This window comes from Hyaena hyaena, unplaced genomic scaffold (genome assembly GCF_003009895.1).
Source record: "Hyaena hyaena isolate Hyena2069 unplaced genomic scaffold, ASM300989v1 scaffold_38, whole genome shotgun sequence".
Taxonomy (NCBI): Eukaryota; Metazoa; Chordata; class Mammalia; order Carnivora; family Hyaenidae; genus Hyaena; species Hyaena hyaena.
This window is the reverse complement of record NW_024080670.1, coordinates 2,802,128-2,823,400: the sequence shown is the minus strand read 5'-3', so window position 1 is coordinate 2,823,400 and position 21,273 is coordinate 2,802,128. Positions and strand designations below refer to the sequence as shown.

Below are 21,273 nucleotides of genomic sequence, written 5' to 3'. Positions count from 1 at the left end.
CTCCCCCATACACTTGTAGGGGGGTTTACAAAGCCCCCCACACCGAACCTCCCCGCTCCTTGCAGGGTGGGTGGGGAGGGTGCAGGGAGGACACCCCTCCCTCCCCCTCTCTCCGCCCCCAGCCGCCCGCCGGACTCGGCGCAGGACCCCCTCCCTCCCCGCAGCCGCAGGGTGGGGGCGGGCGAGGCGCGGCGCAGGGAGGAGGAGGCGGCCGCGAGGCAGGGGCGAGGTCTGCTTCAAGAAGGGGCGTGTGGCCGGAGGAGCTCGCGTTTTAGCAACTTGGAGAGCGCGCGAGGCGGCCGAGGGGAGGGAGAAAGTTTGCTTCCCCGACGTCAGCGCCGGGCGGGCCGCGGCGGCCGGGGGCCGAGGGGGAGGCGGCGGGGAGCGGGGCCGAGCGCGGGGCGGCCGGGGCGCGCTCGCTCCCACCCGCGCCGGCGACCCGCGCCGGCGACCCCGGGGCCCTGGCGGGCATGGACAGCGCGGCCGCCGCCGCCTTCGCCCTGGACAAGCCGCCGCTGGGCCCGGGGCCGCCGCCGCCGCCGCCCGCGCTGGGGCCCGGCGACTGCGCCCAGGCGCGCAAGAACTTCACGGTGAGCCACCTCCTGGACCTGGAGGAGGTGGCGGCGGCCGGGCGGCTGGCGGCGCGCCCCGCGGCCCGGGCCGAGGCGCGGGAGGGCGCGGCGCGGGAGCCGTCCGGGGGCAGCAGCGGCAGCGAGGCGGCGCCGCAGGACGGTGAGTGCGGGCGGCGCCGGGGCGGGGGCGGGGGCGGGGGGAGCCCGGGGGCGCGGGGGGGGGCGTGGGAACGGAAACGCGGGGTCCGCGGGGGCGCGCGCTGCGCCGCGTCCCGGCCCGGGAGGGAGTCGGGGCGCTGGCGCGGACGCGGCGCGGGACCCGCTGGGGGTGCGGCTGCCGCGTGGAGATGGCCGGTCTGCGGTCGGGCGGGCGGCGGGGACCGGGGCTCTGGACCGGGCGAGGGGCTCGGCCGCCGCCGCCCCAGTCGTGGGAACGGCGGGGAGGGGTGCTGTCTTTGTGCCCGGCCCAGAGGCAGCGTCCCGGCCGCACTTGCCAAGTCGCCCGGGAAGTGGGTGTGATTATGGCCAAGTCGCAGCTAGGGAAACCGAGGCTTCCGAAGGGGCAGGGCAACCCGGTCACACGGCTGGGGGTCAGAAGCCGCCCCTCTTCCTCCTCTCCCACCCCAGCTGCTGCTAGTTCTTAAAAGTGGGCTCCTTGGCCGGGGTCGGGATGCCTGCCCCCCACCTCCAGTTTACCCCACAGGCAGCTTCCTAGATGGAACGGTCCAACCCCAAGGAACCAGCTAGGCCTCTAGCCTCTGCTGAGGTTAAAGGTCACCGGGAAAGGGCTTTAAAAACAAACAACCCACCCAAGTGGCTTTTTTCAGATCACAGGGGCCTGAGCCCTTGGTGAGAAGGGGGAGGGAGAGAGCTCGAGCAGGCGGGGATGAAGATAAAGTAGAGGTGCCTGGTCCTGGACTCCTTCATGGAAGCCGGGGAAGAACCAGAGTCCCCACAGCTCACCCACAACCTGTAGAGGAGCTAGGGTGGCTGAGACCCCAGCTGGGTCCCCTCGTGCAGGCTGGTGGGCTGGAGGCTCTGGGCCCCTTAAGAGTCACCCAGTTGACTCTAGCGGCCTTCCCAACCCTTCCTGGGGGGGGGACCCCCACTTCCTGCACCAGCCTCCGGGTCTCAGAGAAGCCCCTGCGGCTGAGCTGGTGGGTTGTATGCCCTGCTTTTCAGATGAGAGGAGGGGCAGGGAAAACAGGGGCCACTCCAGCCTCGTCCGCAAGCTTGTCCGGGAGCACGTGCGGGCGGGAGGCGTGCATGAGGCACAGCTGCACCTCGCGGGGCCCCCGGCTGGTGCCAGCTGCATCCGGTGGTTACTGGCTCCCTCCCTGTGGTGTCCACTTGCCCACCAGCCACAGTGTCCTGGCATCTCTCTGCACCCTGCAGGGTGAGCAGGAAGCAGGCTGACCTACACGCCTGCCCCCTCCCCGGGAGTGGGGTTTCCCGATGGGAAAGTGGAAGGAAGGTGTCTGGCTTGGGCCAGGGGTACAGTGGGTGCCGTCTGGTGCAAGGGGAGAGGGGCTCTGTCGGCCTGACTTTGTTCCAGGACCTCAGGGCTCCTGGGAGGAGCGGCTGGCTCCGAGCTGAGCTGACTTCCCCGGAGAGGAGAGGTCTCTGATTTTACCTGAATGGATGGGGGAGCCGCTTGCCGGTGGCGAGAGAAGGAGGTGCCAACTGAAGGTGAAAGCAAAGAAGGGCAAAGCAGAGGAGAGAAGAAAGACAGAAGTGGCGGCCGGAGGAAGGACGCTTCCTGTCCTCAGGTCCTGCTGGGGGACTGTTTCCAGCCTGGCCCCCCGCCGCGGGGAGAGACCGTGGAAGGCATCGCTGGGCTCTTAGACACAGTCTAGAAGGTTTCCAAGCGCAGGGTTTTTCTGGAGAGTTCCAGAACAGTTTGTGTCTGGACAGGCCCTGGACAGGGCCACTGGCAGCCCCCAGGGAGCTCAGTGGGTAGTGGGCCTCCCCACCAGCCCCCTGCCCAACCTGGCCCTGCCATCCTCAGTGAGAGCCTGCAGGGGTGGGGCGGGGGGGGGGAACGCTTTCCTTTCCTGAGATGGGGCTTCTGCATCCTGGGGGCACGAACTGAGATTTTTTTTCTCCAGGCCTCTGGAAATGGAAGCAAACTCAGTCACTAGGAGCCGAGGGTTCTTGGGGAAGCTACACATTCCAGTTTAAAGGCGTCTCTGTGTTTGGGATCACATCTTTCCCCCTCCCTTTTGGTGGTAAAACACCCTTTCTTTCGCGAGCTAGGGATAATAACTGGAGACTGTTTGATTTTAATGTCCTTACTTGGCAAAATTAAAAGGAGGTAACCCTATCCTCATTCCTTAGATTGAAAGCAAATCACTAGTCCATGAAATCCAAATGTTTTCTATACAGTCAGGCATCTCCTCAAGGCCAACTGGGCGCGTTCCAGGGGTGCCCACTGCCAGGCAGAGTTTCCCTGGAGAGGCAGGGGACAGTGGCGGGGGGGGGCACTGTATGGTTGCCCCCGTGGCCTGGGAGACTCCCTCGGCTTGTTGGCTGTATCCGGGGCCGCACAGAGAAGGCAGAGGCCAGCTGCTCTGTTCTTCCATTTCCTTCCCTCCTTAGGCAGGTGCCCCCTCCCACTGCCATTCACTGTGGGTTTCCGAGTCTCGAAGTCTCCAAAGTCGGGGAGAAGGAACCTTTCCTTCCGGGATCTCAGTGAACCCAGCCTGCACCCTGGGACCCCTTTCCTCAATAAGCAATCAAACCCCAGGGTGCCGGGACTCCAAACCCCAGGCCAGCAGGCATGGGCCCCGGGCTGTGCCTTTGTCTCCCAGTCCTGGGCCCGCCTGAAGATGCGCCCATGCTCAGAAGTGGGTTTTCCTGCGGCTTCTGGAGCTGTTTCTGTGTCCAAAGAAAACAACTGACCCCCAAGAGAGATGCGTCTCCCCCCCATTCAACATGAAGGGCTAATGGAGAAACGAATGAGTTACAAAATCGATACATGGTCAATCTGCTAGAAGCTCAGGCTCCAAACTTTAAACAAATTTTTTTTCTCTTTTGTTTTCACAAAACCACCAGTACATGTAGCCTCTCCCTGCCAATGATTTTCCCAGAGCAGGCGCCCCTGCAACTGGCCGGGAAGGCTGTGGCTTCTCTGGTGACTCAGAGCAAAGTGGGGTCCCGTGTCCCTCCCAAATCAAACGCTGGAGTCTGCGCCCGGCGCTGAGCTATGCCAAGCACGTTAGGAAAATAAACCCTCCTTTTGCTGGCTTTGCAATGACTTACAACAAAAGAAACCACATTAATAACTGAGATTTTCTTTAAAGCATTCCCCACTGTGGGCAGGGCGGAAACTGGGATGCGGACACACTATGAAAATAAACAAGGGCCCTGGAGCCCGGCGGGTGAGGCCCCCAGCCCGGGAGCCCCCCCACCCCCCAGTTTTTGCAGAGCTGGTACCTGGTTTGGAGACCTTGGGACCACGAGGTGCACCGCCCAGAGATTAGGATGGCCGCGTGTTCGGGGCTGAGGACCCAGGCCGAGCCCGGGGTGGCTGGAGCCCCGGGTGGGAGTTGTGGGCTCCCGCAGCCCCATCTGCTAATGGGGTGCCAGGAAGCCAAGGGCGAACCTGGTTGCGGGGGGGCCCGCCCCTTCCCCGCAGTAGAGGACCTGAAGGGACCACTGGGTTCTAGGGACCGTGCGACTTGCCTTCTGTGTTTAAAACTTTTATTGCGGTGAACTGTACCCAGCACAAGACTGGCCCCTTTAACCATTTTTGGGCGTTTGGGTCAGCGGCGTTCAGCGCGTTCACACTGTTGTGCAGCCATCCCTACTGCCCGTCTCTGGAACTTTCTCAGCTTCCCACACTGAGATTCTGCCTCCAGGAAACAGTGACTACCATCCCCCCCACACGCAGGCACCCCCCCCCCCCGCCGTCTATGAATCTGATGACTCTAGGGACCTCATGTAAGTGGGACATTAGTCCTTTGGTGATGCTTAGCAGGACTTCTTCCAGGTTCATCCGTGTTGTCGCGTGTGTCAGAATGTCCTTCCTTTTTAAGGCTGAGCTGTATTCCACAGAGCGTGCGGGTGGCTGTGCGTGCACACCACGCCCTGTCATCTGTCGACAGACACGTGGATATTTTCCACATTTTGGCGGTGGTGACTAAACGCTGCTTTGAACACAGGTGTGCAGATACCTCTTTAAATCCTTGCTTTCCTTTTTTTCTTTAATGTTTATCATTTATTTTGAGGGAGAGACAGAGAGTGAGCAGGGGAGGGGCATAGAGAGAGGGAGAGAGAGAATCCCGAGCAGGCTGTGTGCTATCAGCCCAGAGTGCGACGCGGGGCTCGAGCTCACAAAACGGTAAGATCATGACCTGAGCCGAAACCAAGAGTTGATCTCCCAACCAACTGAGCCACGCGGGCACCTCGAGCCTGCTTTTCTTCCATCTTGCCTTCCTTTCCTGGCATCCATATCTGGGGGGGCAGGAGGAAGGGGGCAGGGAGCCCTGGCTTTTGCTGCCCACTCCGTGTGTGACCTTGGGCATGTCACATCCCTTCCCTGGGCTCCCTTCCCACCTGAACAAGGGGGAGGCAGCGCACAGATGTTTGAGGGGCCCCTCCCATCCTTCCTCATGATTTGATCCCGGCTGGGAGAATGCCCAGGAACGTGGGGTCTCTGGGGTCTGGGTCCAGGCAGGGGCTGGTGAGGGCAGCCCCCTGGCACATGCCCCAAGGAGGGAGAAAGGAGGGTGAGCCAGACGCCAGGAGCCAGGCCTAGAAGCTGAGAGCCCCGGGGGAATTCAGTTTGAGAACCCCTGGGTCCACCTGGCAGGCTGGTGGGCGGGGTCAGCGAGGTGAAGGGGGGTGGACTGGCGGGGTGGGCCGCTCCCTATTTCATTCATCTATCTGCCTGGAGCTTGGGCGGTGGCCCGGGAGCCTCAGGCTAGCTGGCACCCCATGAGAGCCCTTCCCCGTGGGCAGAAGCTGTCGCCGTGCCCTTGGAGAAGATTCTGGAAAAGTAGTTTGGGAGCAGTCATGATAGTGCCTGTGTGTACACCATACTCGCAGCCCGGAAAGCGTTGCTAGAGATGAAATGGGAACAACGGATGGGGCTCACCACCCCTGAGTGGGTGCGGGAGACCACACATAGTAGGTGCTCAGTAAAAGGGCTCCATCACAGCTCACTGGGTGATGCTCACAGCAGCCTTGTGAATCAGGCAGGGCTAGTGATTTGCCATCCCCCTTTTGGGGTGGGGGGCTCCTGGAGAGGTAAAGCAACCTGCCTAGGGTCTCCCAGCTGGGAAGGGAGGGGTGAGATACTAAAGGGACAGAGAGGCCGGAGGGGCTAGGCCTGGAGAGCCCCACAGAGTGGGGCTGTTGGGATAGGCCCTGTGCTGTGTTCAGGGTCTGAGGACAAGGAGGTAGGGACGTGGGGCCAGATGGGAGGAAATGAAACCTGAGGGGCTTTCGTGGTATCCGAGACCCAAAGGACAGTCGCTGACCCCAGGGAGTGGTGACTCTTGGGGGTGGTTTGGCTGGGAGTCGGTGGGTCCCCTGAACACATCATGCAGATGGCACATCAGGGTCGGGACCTGGCCAGCGGTTGCCCTGGGGTTGGAGTGAGGAGTTGACTGTGGGAGTAGAGAGAGGGTGATATGGTGACAGTGGCCGGCGGCCCTCACAGCCTGTCCGCCGAGTGCTCACTGCACCCGTTGTCTCCCCACCAACCATGGAAGTGGGTCTTTTTATGATCTCTGATTTCTTTTTAAAAAATTTTTAATGTTTACTTTTTGAGACAGAGTGAATGGGGAGGGGCATAGAGAGAGGGAGACACAGAGTCATAAGCGGGCTCCGGGCTCTGATCTGTCAGCACAGGGCCTGACGCAGGGCTCGAACCCACGAACCATGAGCCAAAATCGGACATTTAACCAACGGAGCCACCCAGGCGCCTCCATTTCCCCATTTTTTACGAGGGAAACTAGCCACTTGCCAAGGTCCCGGCTTCCCGCTTCCCTGTCTGTCCTGTTCTGAAGTCTCTGTTCTCCACCACTGCCTAAAGCCACCCCCGGAGCCCCCAGAATGCTGGGTGGTCCGACCAAGGATGGCTGCTCCCGGGGGGCATGAGGCAGCCCGTGGAGGGGTCCCCGCGGTGGCCTGGCCTGGGTCACGGGCCTGTGGGAAACCATCAAGCCTGGCAGTGTTGGGAGCTGCCCAGCCTGGGGGGGTTGGGAAGATGTGAAGTGAGTAGGGGACCTCTTCTGCTCAGAAACATCTAGAATGGCCTTCCTCACCCTCCACAGGCCCATCTCCAGCCTCCCGGACACAGGAGAGCCATGGAGGGTCCCTGACTCTGAGGAACATCGACAGGATGGCCCCCTTCCCTAGTCTGCTGCAGCTCCGACAATCCATTCATTCATTCATTCATTCATTCATTCATTCATCCCCCAGTCGTTTTCTGAGGGCCCGCTATGTGTCAGGCCTCGAGCCCCTACCACCTGCCCAGGCTTGAGGATTTCCAGCCCCGGGAGGTTTCCAGGAGCTCAGAGGACCTGGCACAGAATGAACAGGTGTAAAAGTTGCCCAGAAATTTACTCACAACGATCATCCCGGGGCCTTCAACCGCGTTTCCACGGGAGACTTTCAGCCTCACGCAGTGAAGAACGGTCCTCACGACCGACTTCATCCGGCTTTAAAAGCTCATGAATTGCCCCTGTTTTTCTCATTTTGCAGTAGGTCAGCGAAGATCTTGTCATGGGCTGGCATTCGGGAGCCGCGCGGTGGATTGGCCTGCCCAGACACACGGACACAGGGACGCCCCCCCCCCCGCCCCCCCCGCAGATACTCGCAAACACACACACTGGCACACACGCCCTCTCGCGCTCACACACGCGTGCCCACTCGTTTGCACACACACCTTCATCAGCACACCCTCACACCCTTACACACACACACACGCACACGCACAACCCCGGTCACACACGCTCGCCTCTGCACACACACAAGCCCCCTCGTTTGCCCACACACCCTTGTCAACGCACATCCCCGCGAACGTGCACACACACCCTCACGCCCTCAGGCTCACACCCCTGCGTGAGGGCTCCTGCCTGGCCCAAACGACCTCGTCCGGGCTGTGAGCGGCGAGCCACCAGAAGGCTCTGGAACGGGCCAAGGGTTAAGTGCCTTTTGTGAGGTGGTGAGTGGGGGAGTGCCGTGGGCGTTTCCTGTTTAGACAGAGGTGCGCAAAGGGGCGGGCTCCCATGCTGAGCAGACGGGGTGCTCTGGGGGCCAGGCGAGGGCATGGGGGTGGGGGGCCATGAGGCGGGGTGCTCCCCATCCAGGGGCCGTGACCTCCCCGGGACCGTGGGCTTGCTGGCAGCCGCAGGGCAGAGCCCCCTTCCCCCAACCCTCCTCCCTCCGGCCCCCGGCCGGAGCCCAGGAGTCATGGAATCTCTCGATGTCCTGGGAATGAGGTCGCCGAACAGCCCAGATGCTCTCCCTGCCCCTTGCCCTGTGTCCCTTCCACATCTGGGCAGCTGCCCGTCCCCAGCCTGGCTCCGAGGGGCCACCGCAATGACAGGCGCCGTCCACATGCGGTACTTTACGGCCGGCGATATCTTTTATTGCATCCTAAAAGATGAAGCAGGCTCTGGAAGACATTATTTTTCGTCCCTCTTTGTGATCCATTCTGCTTCTCTGTGCATGGGGGGGGGGGCAGTTGGGACCTTCCAATGTGGGGGGGCAGGGGGGGCGAGGAGTTACAGGCAAGAAGCTGGGACCTGGCGGCCCAGAGGTAGACATGGGCTGCTGGATGGACTGTGGTCTTTGGGGAAGGTTCTTGGTGGGGGGCAGTGAAAGGGCAGGAGGCTGGGGCAGGGAGATCTGGAAGCTTCCGCAGGGGCCCCTGAGCAAGCACCTCGGTTGCCTGAGAACTGACCAGGTGAAGGTGTGTCACCTCTGTGACACTGCCACCCAGGAGATGGTAGGTGGGGCCCCGGACATGGCCCGCCGCTGGTCTGAGGGGGTTTGGACCATCTGTTTGTCAACGTGTGGTCCCAGAAATCACAGCCCCGGGGAGCTGGTTGAAATGCATGTTCCTAGGCTCTACCCCAACCCACGGAATGATGCTCGTGGGCCTGGGAATCTGCATTTAACAGGTTCCCAGTCATTTTTATGCGCATTAAAGGGCGAGTTAGCGCCACTCAGCTCCCAAAGGCTCCTTCCTTTGCCTGAGCGGAAGATGGTCCTAGTGGGGAGTAGAAGCTGGAGGAAGCATCTGGAAGGGTCCAGTAGACAGGAGGGGAGGGAGCCGCATGGGCGTCCCCAGAGCCCGGACTTCAGTCTAGGGGAGAGCAACTGCTGTTGACCGTCCAGAGCATCCATTGAGCACCTACTGACTACCAGCCCAAGGCAGCCGTAGCGTTGGAAGGAGGGGGTCTGGCCACAGGGAAAGATTTCTCTCTCCCTCCCCAGCATCCTGACTCCCTCGGGCAGCCAGCATGGGGTACAGGGGAGTGGGGATCAGAAGGCTGAGCTGAGCACTCGGTCACTCCTGTCGCTGAACAGCCCCCTCCCAGCACCCTGCCCGCCCGCTGCTCTCTCTTGCGGGGTCCCTGGGGGCCCCAGGTATTCCTGTCCACCGGCCCCTAGTCCCACCTCCCCTGGCCACCCTCCCCTCTTGCCGTGGGCGCTGACGTTTCCACGCCAGGGATGGTGTGATTAAAAGTGACATTTAACCAGAGCTGGAATTACCACGCGGATGGCTGCAAACCCTGGAATCAAAGCAGGAGCCGCCGGGCGCGCCTGGCGGGGGCCCGGGCCTCTCGTCCGCCAGCGCCGCGCGGCCTCCCATATAAAACCCCCGCGGAACGCGAGGTCCTGAAAGCCAGTGCGCCTCCTTTCATTAGACTAACAAATAACACGTAACAGAAAACATCTGTTAACAGCAGCCCCTAATGTGCTCAAGATGGTGCCACGGGCGGCCGGTCCAGCCAGCGGGCAGCCGGGCCCGTCGGGGCTCAGGTTCTGGCCTTCCCCCACCCCAGGGGTGCTGCAGGGCCCCGGGGTGGGGGGCAGCGGGGCACCCATCCCCGCCTCTCCTGGGCCCCTGCACCCTGTGCAGCCTGGGGGGCTCCTCCTCCGCCCTTCCTTCCCCGGACTCTCTTCCCGCTGATGAGAAGCCCTCATCCCCAGGTGTGCTTGCAGGGGACAGTTGCTCCCCGGCCTCTCCACGGCCACCCGCCGCGTGGCTGCAGCCCGGGTCTTCCTCTGTCCCACCACCTTGCTCGTCCCACGGGGAGGAGAATCGTGCTTCCTCGCAGGGTGGTTTTACCCGATTCGGGGAAACCGACGAAAGCGCACTGGAGGTGAATCCGTGTAAAGTGCTCAGCAAGCGTGTCTGCTCTTCGATTACAGTTGGGGAAACGGAGGCTCAGAGAGGTCAAGGGACTTGCCTGGGGTTCCACAGTGGGTGGAGAGGCGAGGTTTAGAGCGACCGAGTCGACTGCCTTCTCGGGCCCCTGGGAGACACGGAGTGAAAGTCACAGCGCGGAGCGAGGTGGACACTCAGAGTGGGCCCCGTCCTCGCAGATGGCAGAGCCAAGCGCATCTTTCTTTTTTCTTTTTAAATTAAAAAAATTTTTTTTTAATGTTTTATTTATTTCTGAGAGAGAGACAGCGTGAGCAGGGTAGGGTCAGGGCTCTTCCCCTCTAGGGAGACACAAAATCTGAAGCAGGCTCCAGGCTCTGAGCTGTCAGCACAGAGCCCGACGTGGGGCTTGAACCCACGAAGCATGAGATCATGACCTGAGCTGAAGTCGGACACTTAACCGACTGAGCCACCCAGGCGCCCCCAAATTTTTTTTAATGTTTGTTTATTTTTGAGAGAGAGACAGCATGCAAGCAGGGGAGGGTCAGAGAGAGGGAGACACAGAATCAGAAGCAGGCTCCAGTGTCTGACCTGTCAGCACAGAGCCTAACACGGGGCTTGAACCCACAAACTGTGAGATCATGACCTGAGCCGAAGTTGGACGCACAACCGACGGAGCCACCCAGGTGCCCCGAGGCCATCTCATCTTGAGAGAGCACAGGCTGGCCCTGCTCTCACTGAGGCCCCCATGTCCCCTCCAAACCCCCACCACTAACCCCATGGCCTCTGAAGCCAGAGGGGCCTCTGGATGCCTTATCTTCCCAGACGGAGGCCTGGCTGTGCCCCCTCCCAGCACCACTCCCCCCCAGCCCCGGGACCTGGGGCACCGTCTTCTGATCACTTCCCCGACCCGGGAGGGCAGTCCAGAAAGACAGCCCAACAGCCGGAGAAGAGACAGACTGGCCCTTGGTCCCGTTTCCCGTCGCGGTGAGGCTACAGAAGACGGGTCTTCCTGTCTTCCCCAAAGAGACCATTAGACCCCACGCGTCCCCGCCCCTGTCCAAGATATAGCTTGTTTTGGGGTTTCAAGCAGACGGGGTGGGATTCATGAATTTGCCCATTCATTCAGTGCACAAGACCTTGTGCTGGGAGAAGGCACGCCAGGGGGTCGGGGGAGCCCTGGTCCCTAACCCGGGAGAGTAGCTCGAAGGCAGTGTCTCTGGCCACCGTTAGCCAGCCCTTCCCGCCTGCCTGGCTCTGCTTCGCACTGCACATTCAGCCTTCCAGTGAATTCTCTCAGCAGCCTTAAGAGAGCAGGAAGCATTATCCCCGTCTCACAGAGGAGGAAACGGAGGCTCAGAAAGGCAAAGTGACTTGGCCCAAAGCCACTGAGGAAATAGGCAGTGATCCCCCGAGGCTAGGGCAAGGCTGGTCACCCCATGCCGGGCCCCCAGATGTCCTCTTACTAGAAGTGCCCCTGGCCCTGGCAGGGAAGGACCATGTCCCCCCATCTTCCCGGTTCTCGCCTGAAAACTTGGCACCGCCCCGAGGAAGATGCTGCTTGTCCGGACACATCCTTGTGCAGAGCCTGACGCGCAGCGGTCAGGCCCAGGGACTCCAGGCTGTGCCGTGAGAGGGGCTGGTGCCGGGGAGGGACCCCAGCCTTTGGGACTCTCGTGTTTCCAAGAGACATCGTGTTTCCATTGGAAGGCTGACCTCTCCCCCGGAGCCGCTGTCCTGCCTTCCCAACCCCAGGCCGCACCCCCGGCGGGGACAGTGTCAGGGCTCGAAGTGGGAAATTGCCGGAGACAAGAAGTGAAAACCGACCGCTCCACTTTCACTGGGAAGGAAGAGAGGAAAAGGTGAAGCTCGAACGTGGCCGAAAGCAAGGTCATTGTTTAAAGGTGATTGTTGCTGTAGCCATGAGCTTGAGTCTGGGCCGGGCAGAGCTCCCAAGAAGGCGACCGTTTTGAGGGGCTGAGTCCTCCCTCAAGGGAGGAAGAGTGGGGGAGGCATCCTCTGAACGCTTCCCTCCCTCCTGCCGCAAATATTTGTCCAGCACCCACTCCACGGCAGGCGTGGGCTAGGTCCTAGGGTCCCAGCAGGGATCAGGGGAGGTGTGTGGTCCCTGCCACAAAGAAGATGTCCTGGCTGCTCTGTTAAGAACAGATGATGGGGCTCCCTACCTGGTCTGGAGCTTCTGGGAAGGCTTCCTGGAAGAGGCGGAATTTTGGACTGTACCTAAAGGATCGGTGGAGTTAGCCAGAAGGAGAGGTTGGGGAAGGGTGTTTCGGGTGGCGGGAACAGCAGATGCAGAGGCTCAGAGGTGAGAAAGAGATTGGCTGTTCCAGGAGCAGAGGGGGTGTGAGGAAGCACCGTGGGAGTGTAAGGCCTGGTCCAGGACTTGCCGTGTTTTTGTACTAAGGGCAGTGAGAAGGCTTCCTGCTCGTCTGGGGGCATCTGGAGTGTTCGGAGTACCCAGGCCCTCCCCTGGAGCCCTCTCGTGAGCCAGGCTTCCCTGTCGTGTGGGAAATGAGTGGTTAATGTGGACACAGTAGGTGGCCTGGCTGCCTGGAGCGTCCAGGGCGCCCCTGCCTCCAAAGGAGCCGATCACCAGCCCTGCCCGGCTGCCCAGGGCCCGGAGGCTCTGAGATCTGAGATCCCGAACTGGGGAGGAGAGACTCCAGGATGACCCTGAGACGGAAGCTTCTTGCTTGGGCCCGTTAACAAGGCGAAGAAGGTTGGCCCCGGCAACGGGCAAATCCCCGTCCCTGGAGGGATGGGGGGAAGCTGGGGGCTCATGGCGGGGTCGGGGCAGTGGAGCTGGCTGATGCGTGGGTATGTTCACGTCCATCACGATCTTCCCCGAGATCCCACCAGCCAGGGCCGTCTGTTGCACACCTGCTTTTTGCCAAAAACCCTCCATGGACCCTCCCACTAACCCCTCCCGGATACGTGAGGAGGAAGGGAGTCTTCCGCCCTATTTTCCAGACCATGGAGACTGAGGACACAGGGGTCCCGGTCTGAGGCCCTTGCTCTCGGCGTGTTACTCAGCCTGTCTGGCCCAGAGCCCTTGAGGCCGTGTTTGCTCCGACCTCCCCCGGCCTCTCCAGGCTTGCTTAGGAAGGGACGGGAATGGGGCTCCATGATGCAGGGACAAGGACAGCCTCCCTGGACCCCTGTGTAGCTCTGTGGTGACACCAGCATAGAAATGGAGAGCTGGGGGTGGGGAGGGGGGGCGCCTGGGTGGCACAGTGGGTTAAGCGTCTGACTTCGGCTCAGGTCATGATCTCGCAGTTCGTGAGTTCGAGCCCTGTGGCGGGCTCTGTCCTGACAGCTCGGAGCCTGGAGCCTGCATTGGATTCTGTCTCCGTCTCTCTTTGTCTCTCCCCTAATTGTGTTCTGTCGCTCTCTCTCAAAAATAATAAATAGACATTTAAAAAAAAAAAGAAAGAAACATGGAGCTGGTCCCAGAGAGTTCCAGGAGCTTCCCTCCCTTCCCAGGGGCCGGACATGGCACTGAGAAGGTCTGGCTTGGCTGTGGGATTCTGGCCCCAACCTCACCCCCGATTTCTGCTGATCTTGGGAAGGTGCCTTCGTTCCCTGAGCCTCGTGTTCTGCGTCTGCAAAATGGGCGTAATGGTAGCACCCGGAGCTTGGATTGTTCTGAGGAGTTGGGGAAATCAAGCAGCTAGGGGCTCAGGGCTTTGCCCCCCACTCCTCTGGCCCATTTGTTTTCTCCTTCGCTCTCTCTGCCGTGTGGGAGGAGGAAGCCGCCTGGTCTGAGACTGCCAAGCCCGATCACGGACGGAGAACACAAGGAGAGAGAAGGTTCTCGAGGCCCCACAGGAAAAGGAGCTGAGATTAGGAACAGAGGTCTGGGCCTCAGGAGGCGGCTCTGCTGGCCTTTGCTGGGTCCTAACTATGCTTTCCAAAGAGAGGATGGATTGTCCAGCCTGGGTGCCCTCCCCACCCCCCGCAACACACACACACAGGACCCAAGCCCCACTGCCCCTGGCCAGCCCTGCCTGGTGACCTGGGGTCCCCTCTCTGGAAGGACAGCCTGGCTGGTACTGACCGCTGCTTCCTGTCCGGAACGAGCTCTTGCTTCATTTTCCATGTGGCACAGATTGTAACCACGTATAATTTCATGACAAATACCGTCTATAAAACACAACGCAACTATTTTTATAATGTGGCATTTGAGGTTAAAAATTCAGAGTAGAGATTAACTGCCACTTTTAGAAGGTCTGTGGATGAGATGGCCCAGGGAGGAAGGCTGAGCTCTTCAGATGTACTCCCTCGGGGGTTCCAGATGGGTCCTTGCTGCATATGTAGAGCGGGCCTGCGCGCGTGCGCGCGCGCACACACACACACACACACACTCACTCACTCACTCACTCAACTGGTCCTGGGGCTCCCGCAGAGCCGGTGTAGACATGGTGCTTACATTCGTGGGAAGGCTCATCTCAAGGTTGACTCCTTTTCTCCGCTCAGGACCCCAGTGTCCAAGGGGCCATCGGAAGAAGGTTCCGTGATGATCAGGCAGCCCCGAGTTTGTGGGCGCAGATGGCAGGGGGAAATTCACAGAGCTCGGGGGACCAGGGAAAGAAGGTATTGGCTTTACCTCTACTGGGTGCCAGCCCTCAGCATCTCCCCTAACCCTCTCCCTCCCTCCTGTCCTGAAAAACCAGAACCAGATGGAAATCTCAGTGAATAGCGGGTCTGTGGGCAGGGCAGACGGCATGGGAGGGAGCCCCAATCAGGGAGCAAGGGAGGAAAGCCGGGTCGGCCCCATTCCCATTCCAAAGGGGTCAGAGTGTGTGTGTGTATCTCCTTTGGCACCCAGGGGCCCACCCGGAGCCCCCACAGAAGAGCCTCAGGGTTCTGGAGAGTTCCATAGTAGCTTCTTGGGCTCTGCGGATGGTGAAGAATGTTCTAATCGGCTTGCTTCAAACTGGTGTCCTCTGCACAGCAGATGTTCACCTCTACCTTCCCCCTGTGCGGGCAGGGCTCCGAGGAGGAGGCGTGGCCCCCGTTAGGAAGGCAGGAGTTCTGAGGAGTCCATACCCAAGCCCGGAGCCTGGTGGCCCTGTGTGTCCCAAGGGCCCCAGGGAGAGGAGGCCCAGAGTGGGGGCCAATGAGTCAGACCAACCCCAGATGGCTCTCTGGGGCAAAGGGCTTTCCCTTTTGGGCCTCAGTTTCTTCATCTGCAAAGTGGGGATGATGACAAGTAGGTTTTGAGGATGCAGAGTTAAGAAGCACTTAGGATGTGCTACGTCATTACTGCCATTGCTATGATTAGCGTCACACGCGGGTCCCTAAGAGAATGGATGGAGGACCCCCCACATCCCTGGCGGCTCCTGGTCCCTAGGGCCCCTCATTTCCCCAGCAAGGGACAGAAACTAGCCCAGACTAGCTCCATGTTACGGCGACAGCCCTCTGCCCACCCCGAGCCCCGCCATCGGCAGGGCAGGGTGAGTGGGGGCTCATTTCTCCCCATGGTCCCTGTCACAGGCAGGGGAAGGGGGGCACTGCAAGCAATGGGCTGAGGTCTGCATGGGGGGCTCCCCACCCCCCAGGCTGCTCCTGACCCTGCTCTGGTGAGCCATCCCCCTCTCTTCTTTGGGTGACATCACTGTCCACAGAGAGCCCTTGTGGGGACCCCGTTCATCAGAGTAACAAATCACCCCCCCTCAGTGGAAGCTCTCACTTGGGCCTAAACCCAGGGCACACATCTCCCCCGCACCTCCGTCTTTATAGAAGGCTATCAATGTTCCCATTTTACAGTTGAGAAGTAGAGGCTCTTCTACTCAACATATATTTCTTGGGCCCCAGGAGATATGCAGGCTCTGTGCGTACATCCAGCCATGGCCTTTAGGGACTTTCAGGTAACGGCAGACAGGCAATTAACGGATAGTAACCCAGATGGGTGATTCATTGCAGTGCCAGCAAATTCCACCAAGTTGAGAAGCCCTGGGACCTCTGGGGCTCAGAGACAGGCGTCGCCATCCCAAGCCAGCACAGCCAGCACCCGGCAGAGGTGGAGTCGGGACCCGGAGCCTTACCATCCCTGCCCTCCCTACGGTACAAACCGTGGCTGACGAGAGCCCCTCCGAACAGGTTGCAAAGGTCCCCGTCCCAGATTCCTTGGCAGAGGGGTCCACGACAGCACATGGGGCAGGGGTGGGGCTGAGCAGAGAAGGTAAGATTACAAAAGGGGGGGGTCCGCAAGTCTCTCTGGTGCCCAGCTTGGAGGAGGGGGTTCCCCTAGTGCCCCCACGCTGCTCTAGTTTTTTTTTTTTTTTAATATTTTATTTATTTTTGAGAGAGAGAGAGAGACAGCGTGAGCAGGGGAGGATCAGAGAGAGAGGGAGACACAGAATCTGAAACAGGCTCCAGGCTCTGAGCTAGCTGTCAGCACAGAGCCCGACGCGGGGCTCGAACCCACGAACCGTGAGATCACGACCTGGGCCGAAGTCGGACGCTCAACCGACGGAGCCTAGTTCTGCTAGGTTAAGGATGTAGGTGAGGCTCCAGCACTGTGCCAGTCGGTGCGGTCGCCTACAACGGGGAGAACACGGGCCCCAAGTAGCTTCGGCAAAAGGAAGATAAGGATGCAGGTAATTTAAAAAATCCAGGGCGGGGCTTCAGGCCCCGCTGCATCCAGGGCTGAAACAATGGAGCCGCCCTCCCCCGAGGGACTTGCGCTGCCAGGATTGGGTGCCTGCCCAGCCAATCACCGAGGAGCCGCGTGCTGATTGGCCGAGCGCCGGGCTGTGTGGGTTGGGCTTCACCCAAACCCTTTGGCCCCGGAGGAATGAGGCAGGTTCCCCAGAGGTGGCTGCCCGACGTGACAGCGCTTACGTTTATAAGGACGAGGTCCCCAAATAGCACCGGGGCTGCTTTGCTCCTTTCACATGTATGATCTCACCTAATGCTCACAGAGGGGCCTTTATATCCCCGCTTTATAGATGAGGAAGCCAAGGCCCAGAGAGGTCAAGTAACTTTGCCAAGGTCGCCCAGCTTGTGTTTAGAGGCGCCCAAGCTCGTGTCTCCCGACTCGGCCATGACCCTCAAAGCAACCAGTGTCTATCCGGGTGGCACTGGCGCCACCCGTCTGGCATCCTGTCCCCTTCCAGCGGGGCAGGCAGCTGTGTCGCTGAGGCCGCGCACCCCTCTCCCCCGACCGCTCCTTCCGGGGCTGTTCGCTTCCTGCGGCGTCTGCACAGTCTGTGTCCTGGGCTGACGGCTGGGGGCGGGAAGACACCGAAGGGGGCGTCGCTGCCCTGGCCTGGGGGCTGGGCCTGTCAGGGGCTTGCCGGGCGTAGGACCCCCTTCCGGTGGCGGCGTCCCCCTCCCATTGCATCGAACGCCCCACGGCAAGTACCCTTTGTCCCCAGTCGAGAATGGTGGCGGAGTTTGCTCGGCCAGCTGACGCGCCGTCGCGTGCGCTCAACACGCCGTCACCCGTTTGTTAATTCTCTTCCACACCGTGTCCTGGAACCAGTGCAAAGCCGTGTTTCGGGGGCGCCCGGTGGCTCAGTCAGTTAAGCGTCAGACCTGCGCTCAGGTCATGATCGCAAGGTTCGTGGGATCGAGCCCCGCATCGGGCTCTGCGCTGACCGTGCGGAGCCTGCTTGGGGTTCTTTCTCTCTCCCTCTCTCTGCTCCTCCTGCATTTGTGCGCTCTCTCTCTCTCTCTCTCTCTCTCTCTCTCTCTCTCTCTCTCTCAATCTCTCAGAATAAATAAATAAATAGAAACTGTATTTCACATTTTCCATTTTCCTGGGCTTTTGAAAAAGCTCCCGGGCCCTAGACATTGTGGATCTAAAGCTAAACAGTGCGGGGCTGTGAGTGGTTCGTTCATTCATCCGGGGTTTACTGAGCACCTGCCTTGTGCCAGGCTCCACTGTCAGCGCAGATGACCCGGACGGGGACTGAGGGGAACAGGCTGGTGCCGTCCAGGGGGTTTACTCAGTGATGGTGAAGCCGTGAGGGGTGGCAGGCAGGTCCCCAAGGCTTTCTGTGCTCGTGAGGGAAGGGTTCCCCCAGGAAGTGGTGCCTGAAGCGAGAGGCGAGGACTGGGCTGGGCAAGGTGGAAAAGTGTTCTAGCCAGAGGGAGCAGCATGTGCGAAGACCAGAAGTGACAGAGTGTGGCTGGTGGGAGGTGTGTGGGGGGTGGGCAGGGAATCAGATGAGGCTCGGGAAGGGGGGCAGGTCCTGAGGCTGGGATCCAGACTTCGGTTTGGCATTTTTTTTTTTATTATTTTCAATGTTTATTTTTAAGAGAGCGCGACATTTTCTCATGTCTATTTTTATTTTTGAGAGCGAGACAGCGTGAGCAGGGGAGGGGCAGAGTGAGTGAGGGAGACACAGAATCCGAAGCAGCTCCAGGCTCTGAACTGTCAGCACAGAGCCCGACGCGGGGCTTGAACTCAGGAACCGTGAGATCATGACCTGAGCCGAAGTCCAACGCTTAAGCGACTGAGTCACCCAGGCGCCCCTCTGGTTTGGCATTCTGGCTCTTCTCTGGCTCTTCTCAGGACCAGGGTGAGGGGACTGGGGACACTCAGGGTGTGACACAGCGGGAGGCGCACTGTCACGTGCAAGGTGGACACTGAGATGTGCCTCTTTGGGCTCAGCATCCGCTCATCAGGGGCCTCAGAGTTAGTCTCCACAATCAGTAGACCTTCCTCCCCAGGGCTCCCTGCCCTCCCCCCTGATAAAAACTCCACAGAGTCCTGACTTTTTAAGTGGGGGGCCTTAGTGGGTCTGGGGGGGGAGGGTCTCAGCTAATGAAAGCAGAGCTGCCCAGGTTGGGGGGGGCAGGCCCTGGGTGGGGTAGAATTAAGCAAATGTGTCCAACCTGTTGCAGACTCTTTTCCATATTTGATTGGTGCCGGCTTGGGGACAGCCACGTGCAGCGCAGCCCCCTGCAGCGGGGGATGGGGGCAGATGACAGGGGCGGAGCAGGTCACTTCCTCAGTCCTGGGAGCCTGCTGGACGTGGACTGCATGGGCTTTCAGGGGTGCTTCATGGAAGGGCGGGGGCAAAGATGGGCGTCGTGGCTTGGCCGGGAGTGTGGCCTGTACATCCCACCCCCTCCGGACGGGTGAGGTGCACAGAGGGCCAGACTCACGCTTGTCAGCTGCGGTGACACCTTCGGGTCCCGTATCTTGACCGCTTTCCAGGCGTCATCTCACGGAATCCTCAAGACGGTCCCTGAGCGATGTGCTGTACGGACAGGGAAACTGAGGCACGGGCGGCAAAATGAGTTGCCAAGGTTGCAGAACCAGCAGCCTGATGTGCAGCCCATTTTGGTCACGGTACCCGAGTCCACGGAGCGATCATACCAACCCAGTGGGGACGGGTACCTTCTTATACCCACCTGAGATGTGGGCGCAGAAAGGTGGCATGGCCCAGGAGCCAAGGGCGGGCAGACTCCAGCGCAGATGGCACCTGGGCAAGCTAGGGCCACATCAACTCTCTTGGGCTCTTTCCCCCTTTGTGAAGCCGGTTAGTCCCCCTTGCACCGTCTCTAAGGGCGGATGAGAAAGGGCTTCGAGGGCTGGAAGGCCCCCCTGAAGTGAAGGAGGGCTGTTTGAAGAGCCACCCTCGACCCGGGCTCCACGGTGTGGGCACAGGCCACGAGCTGCCACTCAGGCTCGGCTGTGCTCTCCGTGCCTTCCTGCCCCCACCCCAAAACACCTGCAATCGCACAGCAAACTCATGTTTTCCCCCAGAAGCACCATGGACATCAGGACAAGGTCTAAGCGGCTCTGAAGGAGAAAGGCTGGCTGGGCTCCCTGGGTCCACATTTCGGCCGCTCTGTCTCCGTTCAGTTTCACTGGCACAGTTTCTACGAGCTCACAGCCTCGTAGAACTTACGACAGGGGCCCAAGCCTAGAAGCCACTTGTGAGGAGGCTGAAGCAGACATTCGCTCCAGGGGTTCCGGGCATCGGGGAGGGCTTTTCACGTGGGGTCTTGTAGGATGAGTAGAAGCCCATTGTTTACCGGGTCGTGACATGCTACCCTCTGCCTGCGTGGCTGTACCCCCCCTTCTCGTTCATAGAATGGAACCGAATGTGCCTGTTCTGCAGAGGCTCCCCAGAAGGTATGGACGATGAGGATCTCATGGGCAGGAATGTTCCCCGTTGTTTTCCGAGAGGCCCGTGGTTACAGGCGCTGGTCCCGTGGCACCGGAAGTCACCCCCGCGCTCCTTGCCGCACCCCCACCTCCTCTCCAAATCTCTCCTCTTTAAGCTTTCTTGTCTTCTCTGAGCTCCCAGGGCACTTCCCGCTCTGGTCTGAATCCCAACTCTGCCAGCCGGCTCTCTGGATGACCTTGGACAGCTCCTCCTCCTCCCCAAGCCTTGGCTTCCCCATCTGTAGAAGGGGAGTAAGTGATAGTGTTTATCTCCCGGGTGGTGCATTTGGCTCAGTGCCCTGCACATGAGAATTGCTCCACTGATGTTTACAGTTTCCGTCGTTTCTCTGTCCCCTGCCTTCTCTCCGGCACCGTGGTGGTTAACCGAGTTATTGCCTGTGACGATTGTCACACTTTGCAGATGGAGATAGAAGCTCATTTTGGCTAAGTGGCCTGTGGCCGTAGTTCCGGGGCTCGACCCCAGATGGGTGTGACGGCCAATGACCATGCACTTGGCATTGTCGGTGGGTGGTTCTCAGCCCTGGCTGTAGGATACCGTTACCTGGAGAGGTAATGCCCTTCCCAAACCTGTTGAGTCACACTCTTGAGGGTGGAGGGCTGGGTGGGGCTTGGCATCTTATCATTTTTAAGTGTTTATTTATTTATTTAAATATTTTTATTTATTTCTAGGAGAGAGAGAGAGCGTGAGCAGGGGAGGGTCCGAGAGAGAGGGAGATACAGACTCTGAAATAGGCTCCAGGCTCTGAGCTGGCAGTCAGCACAGAGCCCGACGCGGGGCTCGAACCCACGAACCGCGAGATCATGACTTAAGCGAAAGTCGGACGCTTAACCGACTAAGCCACCCAGGCGCCCCTAATGTTTATTTATTTTTGAGAGAGAGAGTATGCACACATGCGGGGAAGTGGCAGAGAGAGGGGGACAGAGGGTCCGAAGTGGGCTCTGCGCTGACAGCAGCCATCCTGATGTGGGGCTCAAATTCATGAACCACGAGATCATGACCTGAGCCAAAGTCGGGCACTCAAGCGATTGAGCCACCCAGCTGTCCCTTGGCATCCTGAATGCTCCGTGTACCCCCCGTGCCCCCCAGGGATTTGGCCGAGCACCTACAGCTAGGACCCTAGGTCCACCTTGCTGTCTCCATCCCTCCCACCATACCCAGCCCATCCCCCACTTCCCTCACGGCC

General features: G+C 60.1%; 1 protein-coding gene across 1 annotated transcript in view; it reads left to right on the top strand.

Annotated features, from left to right (window-relative positions):
- The first annotated feature begins 297 nt into the window (after positions 1 to 297).
- The window catches only part of PRRX2 (paired related homeobox 2), a 43,552-nt gene continuing 22,576 nt past the window's right edge, over positions 298 to 21,273 (top strand). The window contains exon 1 of the mRNA XM_039229675.1: positions 298 to 732. Within this exon, the coding sequence (XP_039085606.1) occupies positions 471 to 732 (262 nt within the window). The 5' untranslated portion in view covers positions 298 to 470. The remainder of the gene's footprint in view (positions 733 to 21,273) is intronic.